The 13,652-nt window shown below is 40.2% G+C and overlaps 2 protein-coding genes across 3 annotated transcripts; both read left to right on the forward strand.

Annotated features, from left to right (window-relative positions):
* Positions 1 to 2,809: 2,809 nt before the first annotated feature.
* mfsd10 (major facilitator superfamily domain containing 10) lies at positions 2,810 to 7,501 on the forward strand. Its single transcript, XM_003975224.3, has 13 exons — positions 2,810 to 2,917; positions 3,873 to 4,061; positions 4,542 to 4,638; positions 4,735 to 4,838; positions 4,954 to 5,112; positions 5,183 to 5,374; positions 5,780 to 5,882; positions 5,975 to 6,086; positions 6,163 to 6,271; positions 6,345 to 6,435; positions 6,621 to 6,668; positions 6,753 to 6,842; positions 7,032 to 7,501. Exons 2-13 carry the CDS (start codon positions 3,909 to 3,911, stop codon positions 7,133 to 7,135), a joined length of 1,362 nt encoding a protein of 453 aa, XP_003975273.2. The 5' UTR covers positions 2,810 to 2,917; positions 3,873 to 3,908; the 3' UTR covers positions 7,136 to 7,501.
* A 244-nt stretch (positions 7,502 to 7,745) lies between these two features.
* secisbp2 (SECIS binding protein 2) lies at positions 7,746 to 13,529 on the forward strand. Of its 2 annotated transcripts, XM_011616011.2 has the most exons (18): positions 7,746 to 7,970; positions 8,221 to 8,349; positions 8,454 to 8,568; positions 8,659 to 8,734; positions 8,848 to 9,035; positions 9,108 to 9,192; positions 9,282 to 9,373; positions 9,620 to 9,760; positions 9,880 to 9,969; positions 10,084 to 10,176; positions 10,269 to 10,401; positions 10,478 to 10,644; positions 10,731 to 10,854; positions 10,924 to 11,107; positions 11,215 to 11,435; positions 11,574 to 11,728; positions 11,820 to 11,988; positions 12,071 to 13,529. In XM_011616011.2, the coding sequence occupies exons 3-18, from the start codon at positions 8,476 to 8,478 to the stop codon at positions 12,193 to 12,195; spliced, it is 2,136 nt and encodes a 711-aa protein (XP_011614313.1). In that variant the 5' UTR covers positions 7,746 to 7,970; positions 8,221 to 8,349; positions 8,454 to 8,475; the 3' UTR covers positions 12,196 to 13,529. The 2 variants fall into 2 exon arrangements, with proteins under 2 accessions (XP_011614313.1, XP_011614311.1); XM_011616009.2 differs by lacking the exon at positions 8,221 to 8,349.
* Positions 13,530 to 13,652: the final 123 nt, after the last annotated feature.

Consider the following 13,652-nt stretch of genomic DNA (forward strand, 5'->3'; position numbering starts at 1 on the left):
TTTTCGCGATTCACTGTCCGTCTTCCACTTCCTGTTACGACAGGAAGTATCCCGATGAAGTTCTATTCGCGGGAAAAATGGTAGGGGTGTGTTCGGTTGTCATCAGTCGTGAGTACTTGTATTTATTTGGTACTTGTATACATTTTCAAGAATTAGTTTAGTTTCGTTTAGAACGTCATACCCATGTTTAGTTCAAGATGAGGAATCAAACCTGAAACTTTGTTTACTGTCAGTCAGTGTTTCTGGGAAGATCACATATCACCTGAAGGCAAGAATCCCACTTAAAGCATCTCCGCTGCAATCCCACAATGGCACCAAAGAAACACACAGAAACCAGAAATAAGAAGTATTTTAAAATCACAGCCATGTGATTTTTTAAATGCAGCTCTTGGGACATTTTAGACAAAAGTGAGGAACAGGACTACCTTGAAACACCCCTCAAGAAACCAGAGAATTCAGAACGATTCAGAAAAAAATGTTTCTCTCCTTCTAAGAAAGAATGCCCCAATCCTCCTTCCCCCCAAAAAAGGCAAAGGCTGAGCATGAAAGCAGCATCACCAAAAGGGCTCAACGGTCATCTTGGGTCTCAAAGTTATCATTTGAATTTAGTAATAATGAGGAGGGGAATGAAAATCTCTCTAAAGGAAACACAAAAAAGCCAAACAGATGCATTACAGGGAAACACATCCATGTGGGAATATCTTCGATTTTCCTAAGAAAGCCAACAAAGCTGAAGTTTCTGTGTCTTTAATAAACACTGATTACAAACCAGTTGGCTCTAAATTACATGCAGAGCTCACAGAAGTGTCTGGGACCATGAGGCCCGCTGGAGATGTACACAAGAGTGAGAAACCTCCTGTCAAACTTAATAAAAGCAGTTAACCAAAAAATACTTGCAAGGATTTGTATTACTGCCAGTTTTGCGCCTTTTCAAGTCCCAACGTCATTGGTGTCGTTGGATTATCATAACGGCAAACATTTCACACAACAAAATAAATAGAAAACAGGTCATATTATATAATTACATACTGAAAGAGCAAGCAAGTTTCCAATATTGTATAAGAATGAGAAACACATGTTTTTCTGCCCCCTCTGCAGCCACAGACAGGACCTTGCAACAGGTAAAATTGTTACGAGGCGCTTTACAGACTCCCAGGACCTGACCCCCAACAAGCAACAGTGGCAAGGAAAAACTCCCCTTTAACAGGAAGAAACCTTGAGTAGGACCAGGCTCATGTAGGGGGACCCTCCTGCTGATGGTCGGCTGGGTAGAGAGAGGAGAAGGTGGGAGGACAGGTGGAGGAGAGAATAGGGAGAACATACGGAAATACACACAGAAATACATTATATTAATTAAAATAAGCTGCCGGTAGAGTCCAGTTTAGTGGGTCAGCGGGGTTAGAGGTCATTAGGTCAGCATGCAGCTCTGAAGGCGGCGATACCTGTAGATGAATACGGGGGGGAGCAGAAAAACTACACAAGAAATAACAATGCTGGTCTACTTGGTGAGGAGGAGAGGAGAGAGAGGAGGCTTCTGGCTGAAATTCCGTTGGGTAACGTATTGCGTCACTTCCTTTCCTCCCAATAGAGTTCTTTGGTGCACTTTGCACGGTGCGTGCATGTGTGTTGGATTCACTTTATTTCCTTGAGTCACCAAGGAGTCACGGTTAGTAGCAAGAAGGTGGAATGGTACATCTCAAATGTTCTCTTGCAGAGAAGCAAATCTGTTAAAAGAATAACGGAGCAGCAAGATAAGCAACCGCTGCAAAAAAAGAAGACAAAACAGACCTTGAGAAAGACACAGCCACTGCCATGAAGCAACAGAGAGGTCTGTAGTGCAGAGGATGTCCATTCAGCACTCAGTGTGTCATAGATTTGAAGAAGCACATATTGGAAAAGCACAACTCAAAATGTTCAGCTTCTATACACCTTAAAGGTACAAATCATCAACCTGAATGCTCTCAGGGCTCCATACCAGAGGGACTCTTCCCGCCACCGGCCACCAACTCAGAAATGTGTCCCACCCAGAGAATACCCCAGGATGATCCTGAGCAAAGGGAGTTTAAAGTGTGTTCAAACTTGAACAATGGCTCTGCTATGCAGCCTATTTCCCACTACGGCACTCTCCATTTCTCTGATCAACCAGCTTTACACGGGCAGGTTAAACTGGAAAATCCTGCATAAATCAGATGGCAACCTGAATGAATATAAAAGATCCATGGACTATAAAGCTCCTCTTCGTGTGAGAGTTTACATTTTACAGACTGTACTTTGTAATTGTACTTTTCTGAATGCATCAAATTTTTTCTGGACATTTGTTCGATTCTAGTGGTTCAGTCCAGTTTAACCAAAAGATGCAGATTTTATCAGGCTGTTTTTTGTGCAAAACCTGATTTTGTGTCACAGTTTGTGACCCAACCTGATTTCGTTATGTTGTATTCAAGTGCCGTAGGAAATTTCACTTTAATATTCTTTAACCCTTTCTTTATTATACTTTTCACTTTAAGGGGAAATGTAATATGTAAATAAATACAGAATTCAATCAAACGTGCCGTTTATTTTGTTTTGTTTCAGTACAGGACATCGCTGAACACCGGGTAGATGCAATTATTTTACGATTGAGACAGCTGTTTAAAACCGTCGTTTTCTTCTCTCGCCAACATTCTGACCTCAGACGTTGCTGCCCAAGGCTTCTGTTGTGTGTGTCGTGTTCATATTATTAATCACAAAGGAAGAAATTGTAATTAAGTAATGGTACGTAAGTGGAAGGGGAAAAGCGTGTTTTTGTAATTCCCGTGAAGGCATCATTGAGGCCGCGCGCTACGCCGTGCCCGTAAGAGGACACTGCTTCCTGGTGTGGGTTCGTAAAAATGGACTGATGAGGAAGGAACAGAGAACATAGAACCTCTTCAGTCAGGTACGTTCTCTCACTGATGTGCTGCTTTATTGGCTCCATTTCTTTTCTTTCCCTTCTATTAAAAAGTTGCGTTCTAAAGCTGTGATGGCAATATTTGGCAGCAAGCAATAACTACTCGATCACACCGCCAGTTGCATGTACATCTTTCATTATTGTGGTTTAAAAGAGGATAATTTTGTATTACATTACATCTACATCACTTTTTTAGCTGTAACTACTGGTGGTTTTTATAGAAAAAGGTTGGAACCTGTCATTTGTTCTGTACTTTTCCTCATTTTTTCCCCTGCTGAGCTGTTTCCTTGTGTGCCTGATGGACATTCGAGTTTATCTTCACAGGATTCGCTTAAACACACATAATTGATAAATATAAGTTTTTTCCCTTTGTTTATATCAACCTTTTATGTTCAGTGTTGTTTCTTTTTCTTTTTTTTTACAGTGAGTTTTGAATGCCATAAGTAAATTAAAAATACATTCTAATCTATCTTACTACATATTAGATTTCTAATATATGAAAACATTTCCACTGAATGTGTCATTTTCGTCCCTTTTTCTTTGCACTGTCTGCTAGTATAAACCAAAACACTTGACATATATCCACGTTATAACCAGGACATTATTGCTATATGGCTTAGTTTACTCTGAATAGAGGAAGAGTTGCATATTTTCTGGGCATTTCCTCCAATCATTAATAGAGATAAAGTGTTCAACTTGCGTTGATTTAGTTGCTAAGCCATAACTAAATGTTGGGCCTCTGTGATGTAAATATGCCATGAATTTTGCAGGTGAGAGAGCAGAAGTCATGCCCATTTTGCTCCAGGATTAATAAAAGCACATGGATGAGGTTCATCATTGCCTTACATATAAATCTTGCACTCCTTTTCCACAGACTATTTGCTAAAAAAGCAATACCATTTGCTCAAAAAATAAACTTTTTTTAATACTTTTTTCTCTACAGAACTGCAAAGAGAGGAGTACATATTTATCTGTAGGAATGTCAACTGTAAACGAACCGTCAGAGGAGGGCAGCCACTTCTCATCCAAAGTTATAATCAGAGTCTTCGTCATCCTGCTGTTGGATCTACTGGGATTCACACTGATTCTGCCATTATTTCCCTCCCTGTTGGAACATTATGCACAAACGGGGGTGAGCTTTATCATTATCCGTTCTTTATTTTCAAGTAATGTGTCAAACATAAATATATGGGTTATTTTACAAAGGAGGAAATAAGATCTAGTAGCTTCAGCTCAGTTATTTTCCTAATTTTAATCTTGGGACCTAATAGCTCTATACATATAAGTCGCTGCCATTATGACTCACTAAAGTAGTCTTGCAGCATTGTGGGTAGAAATATTTGTTTTTCAATAGAAGACTGTCTTTATACTACAAAAAGACAGGTATTGTACAGACATCGCTGTCTTTAACATCTGTTGAACAATAGAGGCTTTGTGCGAAGAATCCATGTCAGCGGAGTCATAACCAACTCATGAGTGATAAGATTATTAGGCATGGGCTGCGCCTTTGTGCAGACTCTTGCTGATTCATGCTATAATTGTATATTGACCTCTTTTTGCTAATTTGTATTGGTAATGTCACAGTCCTGCTGTCTTTGTTGCATCCAAACAGGACGGCGTGTATCAGTGTCTGCAGAGTGTGGTGGACTGGTTCAGAGAGGCTTTGGGAATTCCCATGGAAAAGAAATACAACAGTGTGCTGTTTGGAGGTATATGGAAGTGATATGACATCTGATGTAGCTGATGCAGTTGTTTGCTTTTCACAACTCTGATCCCTTATTTGTTTGCATCTCCCTTTCTTTCAGGACTCATTGGGTCCCTGTTTTCCCTGCTCCAGTTCCTGGCATCCCCAGTAACTGGAGCCCTGTCAGACCACTATGGCAGACGACCTTTGCTTCTTCTTACCACCGTGAGTAAAAATGTCATTCTAGACTACTTAACACAGTATGTAATGTGCGATTGATAGTGGTTTATATTGACCCATGTTTGTTTGATCACATCTAATTTTGTTCCCTGTAATCCAGGTAGGGCTGATGTTGTCTTATGCAGTCTGGGCTGTTTCCCACAGCTTCGGCATGTTCCTACTGTTTCGAGTAATCGGAGGCATTTGCAAGGGCAACGTGAGCCTCTGCACTGCCATTATTGCTGACCTGCCCTGTCCGAAGGCGAGGAATCGAGGAATGGTGAGCTGGGATAGGGGCTCTCTGCATTCAGTGTGGTCAGTATACCTAACTTGAATTGTATCATCACCAGGCCATGATTGGCATCGCCTTCTCTCTGGGCTTCACTGTGGGGCCTCTGTTGGGGGCCTACTTTGCCATCAGCTCCACAGCACCAGATAATATATTATTCCAAACTCCAGCTCTTCTTGCCTTGGCCTTCAGTGTTGGAAACCTGTTTTTCATCTGGTTCATGCTGCCAGAGACACTCTCAGCCGATGTCAAGGTTGGGACGAGACTTGCTATATTACAGAACAGCATTGATTTTAGCTCAAAGAGCAGATGTTCGTTTGTTTTATGGGTGTATTTATTGTTTTTAAAAGCAAATATTTGAAATAAATTGACTTATTATATTGATTTATTCACTGTTTACAGAGGAAAATTAGTCTCCTCACATCCTTTCTGTGCAAACTCAAACACATAAACTAAAGCAAACATTTGCATTAGATTATCTTGATGTGTTTTGTTTCACTAAAAATGTCTTTAAAAGGGAAAGTAAGGCAAATTTCTCACCTAGAAAATGTCATGTAGATTAATGACTGAAACTATATTGATGAATTTTGGAATTTAACTTAAATACACTGAGATTGGAAATAAGTTTAAACAAAATAAAACTCTTGTCTCAATCAAGGCTGCCACATCGGGATTTGGGGAATCCAAGGATCTCCTGAGCCCTGTGTCATTGTTCCACTTTACAGCCGTCACCAGGGTAAAAGATCCACCTACAGAAGAAAGTAAGCTCGATGCACATACTGCCTCAAAAATCATCTGTAAGACAGAAACATGTGGCCCAGTTGTATGACTGAATGGTAAAAAATAATTACAGGAATGCAGAAGCTTCAAGCTTTGGGCCTGGTTTATTTCTGCTATTTGTTTTTGTTCTCTGGTCTGGAGTTCACCCTGAGTTTTCTGACTCACCAGCGTTTCCATTTTACAAGGTAGGAGCTCACAGATCAAGTTGTGGACTCACTTATTCTAAACATAACGACTTTTTGATTATTTTTTTCTATTCAGCATGCAACAGGGAAAGATGTTTTTCTTCATCGGTGTCACCATGGCTTTAATTCAGGGGGGATACGCACGCAGAATCAAACCTGGGCATCATATCAATGCTGTCCGGATGGTAAACCTTTACTTTTTATGCAGAAACCAATAAGGTTACCATTATAGACTTACACTCTTTTTTATTATTTTAGGCAATCTTGGCATTGATCCCAGCATTCATCCTCATCGGTCTCTCATGGAATACAGCAGTATTGTATTGCGGCCTGCTCTTGTATTCATTTGGTGAGGTTTTTTTTTTACTATTACTCTATGTTACAGCACAATAAGTTAATTATTCTGATACGTGTCCAAATCCAATGATGTATAAATAAAACTGCAGTTGACACATCAATATTTTAAAGGTCACTCCTCTCTAACAATTATATATAAGTATTTCCTTGCTTACAGTTTGTGTCATTCTTTTACAGCTGCTGCCATCGTAGTCCCATGCCTCTCCACACTTGTATCTGAACACGGTGAAACTATTTGGCCTTTTTGTTTGTCTTAAAAGTTGAAATTCAAAGATTTTGTTTTATAATGTGTTTCGTGTTTTCTTCTAGGCTCAGCCAGTCAGAAGGGCACAGTGATGGGTATTCTCCGTAGTGTGGGTGCTCTGGCCAGAGCACTGGGCCCAGTGGTGTGTTCTTCTGGTAAGTAAGGACAGACACAAGCTAGTATATTTATTTAGCCAGATATTTCAAAACTCATTATTTAAAAAAATCATTTTTAACATACTGTATGGAAATTGCATTCTTGGTTAATTTTCCTGTAAAAACAAAAATTGTGTATGGAAAAAAAAAAAAAAGAATTTCAAGATGACCTTTGCATTTTCTTCATAGTTTACTGGATAGTTGGAGCTCAGACCTGTTTTCTTCTCACATCGATCTCATTCGTTATCCCCCTGGTTCTTCTGAGAACAGCCGGGAGGCAAAAGGAGGAGTAAGAGGCATAAAAACATTTAAGTTATTTTAGGCACCACTGTTTTGGTGTAAATGTGAACAACTTGTGGAAAGTCATATATTGACTTAATTCTTGGACACTATCAAAAATAAATGCTTATTTTTGTGGTATGTGGCAAAGTTTATGCTACATTTCAAAATGCAATAAAAGTATTGCTTGTGGCAAACTGGGAATGTGCAAATGGGTGAGCAAACAAAATGTTAATGCAAGTGTGATGTCCACAAGATGGATATAAATACTTTTATAATGCAGTATTTTGTAACAAGACTGTCATTTTGATGCTGTATACTTTTGTAAGAAATGATATTCTGTTTCCTATAATAAAAACAAAGTAAATATTAACAGTGAATTTTATGACTCAGTTCATTTATTTATACAAGTCTAAAAAAAAAGTCGTCATGAGAACATTTAACTGTGTATGGTCTTGTTCTTTCACCTATGTCGGTTAATTTTTACTATCTTTGACCATTTATTTTTATACACATTTTCCTCAATATTGGCAGCATCGACCGCGTCATTCGCGTTAATATTTTTAAACGGGCATAACCGTAAACTACTATATAGAGGGGACCTGTTCGGCGCGTGCGTACGGCGCCATTTGGCAGCATGACCTGATTGGGTAAACCGCCGTAATCAGCTGTTTACCCACTGGTTTACACTATCGGCTGCAACTACCATACTAACAAACAGGCTGCTAATGCGTGAATATACAATTTGCTGTCCCGAGTGATGAATGTAGCAAAGTATGACAACACGTGCAACTTTGTCCGAGGATGTGGACACCTGACTACAAGTAGGGAGTCCTAACGATGTACAAGGTATTCTCCGTCCAAAAAAGTTTTTTTGGTTTTAAAACAGCCAGTTAGCTAGCCCAACAAGCAAGCGTAAGCTAACTTGTTTTTGGCTTTTGGAGAAACTTGTTCTTCAGTAATCTGCTCGTAAATTTTCGTCGTAAACTGGTGGTTGATTTACTTTACCGCACTTTGCAACGTCGGGTTTCACATAGAAATGCAACTAGTATCTTTGTAAAAGGTCACATTTCATGATAAGTTGGTGATCTTCTCTCAGGAGAGCAGATTCTCAGCTCCAGTCAAATGGCCACTAAAAACAGGCGAGACAGAGAAATGAGCCAAAGACACTTAAAGCACCTCACCTGATCTCATCAGATCCATGTGTCTCAGAGCAAAGTTTAGGAGGGTAGGGAAATGTCACAGATCTACCTAGATCTTGTTAAAGATCTGTAATATATGTAAATAAAGGCTTGGTTTAATTTTGAGTGTAATATATTTTTAAATGTTTAGTAACCTGTCAGGTGTGGGAGCAATGAATAGGACAAATACGAACTGGGGGTCCACTGGACCAAAGGAAATGTCAAGGAGTCATGGCTGGACGAGCAGCAGCCACGGAGTTAGAAAGGTTGGACACATTGACAATTTTAGGTTTAGTTTATGGTTATAGAAAAATAGATTGAAATTTTTCATCAGTTTTTCACGTTTGTCTTTTTAGACCTTACAAGGCAACAAGGAGTTTTCTTCTCAAGACAGAGTTATGGGGAAGCACTCCCTAGACGCACAGAAAAAAGGTAATAATTGAAGGTCCTGATCACCTGGTGCCTTGGTGGAGCGCTGCTAAAACATTTCTGGACTGCTCAGTGGGGTTTTTTATGTTTGTTGACTTTATGTATTTGGACTACAGGGTTTCTAGGTGCACGATCGTCCCCAAACTCTGCAGGAAGATCAAAACCAGTAAAGTCAGACTTCCTCCCATTTGAGGTGAGGATGAATGATTTTCCAGAGTTGGCTGGTAACAAATCAGCCCCTTGTCATGTCGAGAACTGGAGGTCCTCAAGCCCTCCAAAGCAATCAACTGCATTCTCCTGGACGGTGAGTCCAAAATATCACATTTCATACAATGTACTTTTCTGCAAAAGCTTTTCAAGAATTTCTGTCCAATAGTCTGGCAGGAGAGAAATCCCATCACAGCCTGAATGTCAACAAATAACTACTAATACCACGTCTGACTCCTCCACAATAGCTCAGAGTGGGTGAAAAATTGTGTTGCCAGATTTCATTGAATGCAACACATTGTTTACAGGAAAAATCCCACTCATGGGTTGATTTTGTGAACAGGTCAGGCAGCCCTTACGTCTTGGGCCAACATTGCCTCACAACCTCCGAGGAAACCAGCCTCTCACAAGAGTAAAATCTGCAGCAACCTGCAGGTTAGATGATATGTAACATTCTTTTTACAGGGCACTGACAGTTTTATGAAAAAAGGCTTTTTCAAATGATTAACAAAGTCTCTGTGAGCTTAGATATGTGAAAGGAGAGCATATATTTAGGCACGTAATTTGGCCCAACATATATAACTACATTTATTGTTAGTAATTTAAGATTTAAGAACCCCTGGTGTTTTTGTAAATCATTTTAAAAGTCATGCAGTGATTGTGTCATTTTCTTTCTATCAGTCTGAGGACAATCCTGAACAACAGGAAGATGTCACCTCAGGAAAGAAGAAGCGTAGGAAAAAGAAGAAAAAGACTAAAAGTGAAGATGTTGAAGCTGAGTCAGAAGGGCCTGCAAGTTATCAGGAGCCTCCAAAGATTGAGGTAACTTTAATTAGTGCATTTATTTCCCATTCGGTCACACTCAAAACTTTCTGCTCTGAGGAAAACAAAGCGTTCATTTGATTGTATAGTGAAATGAAAGATTTATTTATTTTTGCAAGGATGAAGAAGAGTTTCCGGACTTATTTCTGTCTTTGACTGTGAATGACAGGATGATGCCAAGCAGCAATGCAGCAAAACTATGCTATGAGGTACCTTTCAGTTGCTTGTCCTCATATGTGTGCCCAACTTATAATTTGGATACTGTTTCCTGTTTTTAATACACAGTTTTTTCTAAAAACAACTTTTTATGCTTTCTTTCTCAGAAAATTCAAAAAGAAGGGTTTCATCATTTGAATGACCCATCCAAGGAAAATTTAAATCTACCCAAAGGACAGGTTGGAGCTCAGAATACACAGGTTAGTGTAGAGAAATGAGTCTTTCATACTGATTTGGGCATGTTGTCTAAATTATTACAGCATTTCAGGTCAACCTCTTTCTACCTTTTCAGAAAACTGAAAAGATGTCAGGGAAGAAGAGCAAAGCTCCTGTTCAGCTGGACATAGGAAACGTGTTGGCCACCCTTGAAAAAAAGCAACAGACTCAAAAAAACAGGCAGGACGCCAAGTCTGTTATTCTTTCCGGTGGGTTATGGCTGCTAATGGCATCTGAATATGTTTTATTCAGGAAAGAAGTACATTCTTGAGACATTTTTTGCAGTTGGGGGAGGATTACCTGTTGTCCAGAAGCAACCCCCTGTCCAAAAGAAATTACCCTGGCAGAAGGACAAAATTGCCCATAATCCTCTGGACTCCACCAGCCCTTTGGTGAAGAAAGGCAAGCAGAGAGAGGTGCCCAAAGCTAAGAAACCAACGCCTCTTAAAAAAGTAAGCCACCTTTAAGCCAGGATCTAATTCCTTTGCAATGACAGGTGTAAGAATCCACCTTAAAAATAAATGTCTCTGATCCTCAGGTCATATTGAAAGAAAGAGAGGAGAGAAAACAAAGACGTTTGCTGGAAGAGAGAGGACTGCTGCCTGAACAGGAGTGTCAGCCTGACGATGAAGCTGCAGAGGAAGAACAGCACAACACCTCAGGTGAGATCTGCAGGCGTACACATCAGCTGAATGTTGATCATAGTGGTAACTATGTTTCTGAACCCTCAGGTGAAGTTGGAAGCCCAGCGGAAGAACTGAGTGACCTGTCAGCTTTAAATGATGCCAATCAAGTGGCAAAAGACTGTGATGAAGAGCTGGAGACAGATCAGACAGTGGAGCAGCAAATCGCTGCGTCTCCATCCGTGTCTTACCCAGCCGGCAGACTCAAAATCCACAGCAGAAAGTTCAGAGAGTAAGATTTTGGTGTTTAACTGCGTATACAATGAGTTATGTTAGACATCAATTGGTGATTGTGAACCGATTCACACATATTGTGCGTTTACACTTTTTTTTTTTAAGCTATTGCACCCAGATGCTGAGCAAAGACGTGGACGAATGTGTGACGACCCTGTTGAAGGAGCTGGTACGTTTCCAGGACCGCCTGTACCAGAAGGACCCCATAAAGGCCCGCATGAAAAGACGGATTGTGATGGGCCTCCGAGAGGTCCAGAAACACCTCAAACTCAGGAAACTCAAGTGTGTCATCATCTCGCCCAACTGTGAACGCATTCAGTCCAAAGGTAAGGTGCCCGTGTAAGATGCCAAATCTGTAGAATACAGAATGTAGAATGTTTCAGAAGTCATTGTAACAGATTCAACGTGCAATTAGCAACTGCTACCAGTGACCACAATCCTGGTGTCAATGTCACCTTTTTCAGGAGGCCTGGATGAAGCTCTGCACACCATCATCGACACTTGCCGAGAGCAGGCAGTGCCGTTTGTGTTCGCCCTCTCTCGGAGAGCCCTGGGCCGCTGCGTTAACAAGGCAGTACCGGTCAGTCTGGTGGGCATCTTCAACTACGACGGTGCACAGGTCGGGTTCCTTTCATTTGTACGTCACATTATTGGCTGTCCATCGTTTCCCAATGACTGATGTATGCTTCATGTCCGTGGGTCATCTATAGGACTTCTATCATAAGATGATTGAGTTGTCTTCTGAAGCCAGGACAGCCTATGAGGTGATGCTTTTGAATCTGGAGCAGACAGACGCAGAGGAAGCGCAGCAGACCAGCCCCCTGGCTGAGAAGGTTGAAACTAGCTCTGGTGACCCGCAGCCAGAGGAACCAGAATACCGTAAGTTCGACAAAGGAGCAGATGTACACAATCTTTATCCAGGAAAATTTCTAAATTTGTCTTGTTTTTTTTTTTTCCTCAGTAAAAATTTGGAACAAAATCTTCGACCAGGATCGCAGCAACCAACTCCTGAACTTTGAGAAACAGCTGAGCTTCATGCACTTGGAAAGTGAATGCATTGAAACCACCAACGGCGAGGAGAGTTGACCGTATTAAAGCCTTCTGTGCCTCACAAATGAGCTACTTTTGCCGATAACCACTTTTAGAAGGAAAAATACTGGGGTGTGCGACGGTTGTCAGATGCTGCTGTGAATCACTTTTATCCGGAGGAGTTTTTGTCTAACAGAAACACATAATATAACCATCTGTGGAAGGTTGTATATGAGCCGTTATATATGTTAACAGTTCACTCGCTTGGACCAAACCTGGGATTTGATGATTTGCGTTGTGATTTTCCACTGTTTTGTTGTTCGATCACCCCGCAAGGTTCTTGCTTTTTCCCCCCATTTGTTTTCTCTTTTGTTCTGAGAATATTCATTGCCTATTAGCGTTGCCCTGAGCATTAGTGGTGTAATGTAACATGAGGAAACAAGCAGGTATTATAGCATATCAGAGTCGATATTAATCGTACACGTGAAAGTGTGTCGGTATATCGGAATCTTTAAGGCTGCGACAATCCTCTGACAAATTGAAGTTTATGAATGTAAAGGTTTATGGTTGCAGAACAGTCTGGGAGCACATTTGGAAATCTTAATTGCATAATCTTACAGTTGTGCTCAGTCATATTTACATAGACAAAATAATACTTCCTAAACAGTTGTTAATAGGATATATTGCACTGGTCTAACAGGAATAGTTTCTCGTTTCTCATTGTGACGGCAATTAATTAGTGATTTTGTTCGATCTATAACATTTACAGGCGGACACAACATAGATTTGCTGTTTACATATCCCCCAATTACGCTACAGAGTAGACCCTTATTCTTTATTTTCTCTTATTGTGCTACATACTGTATATTGCACTACCTGCCACTACGTTTGGAAAATAGGTTTTGTTACCAGGTATTCATCATACATTTTTGTGGAGGTTTTTTTCTGTTTACTTAAAAATTGTAACACAAATTGTTGTAATTAATTTTTAAAAGGATATTCGAATGAATCCACAGATGTTTGCTGCATATGCAGTTGTTATAAGTTGTTAATAACGGGTACCTGTTGTGTTGAGGTGGTGTCGCTCATTCTGAGCTACGTTTTGCTGTTTTAAAGGAGAAGCAACAAAAAGTCTTACCTTTTTCTAATAGAACTGTACAGCACAGTATCATCATTTAACATCACCTGGACAACAAACGCCAGCCTCATGCTGCCCTGCTCATTTCGTGTTAAATGGGTCTAAATTGTAGCTTTTCACCCACGTAGGTGCCTCTGTCTTTTTGTAATTCTCTAACAGAAAAGGTTCTGTCATTGGGTCTAAAACTCTGATACAGGAAGAACTGGAGGATGAAAGGCTCTTTGATGCAGAAAATAAAGATATTTTAAACCAACCCAGTTTCCTTAGATGTTCCTATTATATCACTCTTTTGATGCAGATGAAAAATATGATATGGAATTTAGTTTCCATCCTATTTTACCTCATTTTTAAGTGTAAATTGCAAAAATGTACTCAG

Source organism: Takifugu rubripes, chromosome 21, assembly GCF_901000725.2.
Source record: "Takifugu rubripes chromosome 21, fTakRub1.2, whole genome shotgun sequence".
NCBI lineage: Eukaryota > Metazoa > Chordata > Actinopteri > Tetraodontiformes > Tetraodontidae > Takifugu > Takifugu rubripes.

What these genes read in the sequence shown, in the direction of transcription:
- mfsd10 (XM_003975224.3), top strand. Translation starts at nt 3,909, where the DNA reads ATGTCAACTGTAAACGAACCGTCAGAGGAGGGCAGCCACTTCTCATCC. An exon ending in AGATCCACCTACAGAAGAAA is followed by an intron (nt 5,883 to 5,974) that starts GTAAGCTCGATG and finishes AAATAATTACAG; the next exon opens with GAATGCAGAAGCTTCAAGCT. An exon ending in CCCAGTGGTGTGTTCTTCTG is followed by an intron (nt 6,843 to 7,031) that starts GTAAGTAAGGAC and finishes TTTTCTTCATAG; the next exon opens with TTTACTGGATAGTTGGAGCT.
- secisbp2 (XM_011616011.2), top strand. Translation starts at nt 8,476, where the DNA reads ATGAATAGGACAAATACGAACTGGGGGTCCACTGGACCAAAGGAAATG. An exon ending in AGAACAGCACAACACCTCAG is followed by an intron (nt 10,855 to 10,923) that starts GTGAGATCTGCA and finishes CTGAACCCTCAG; the next exon opens with GTGAAGTTGGAAGCCCAGCG. An exon ending in TGAACGCATTCAGTCCAAAG is followed by an intron (nt 11,436 to 11,573) that starts GTAAGGTGCCCG and finishes CACCTTTTTCAG; the next exon opens with GAGGCCTGGATGAAGCTCTG.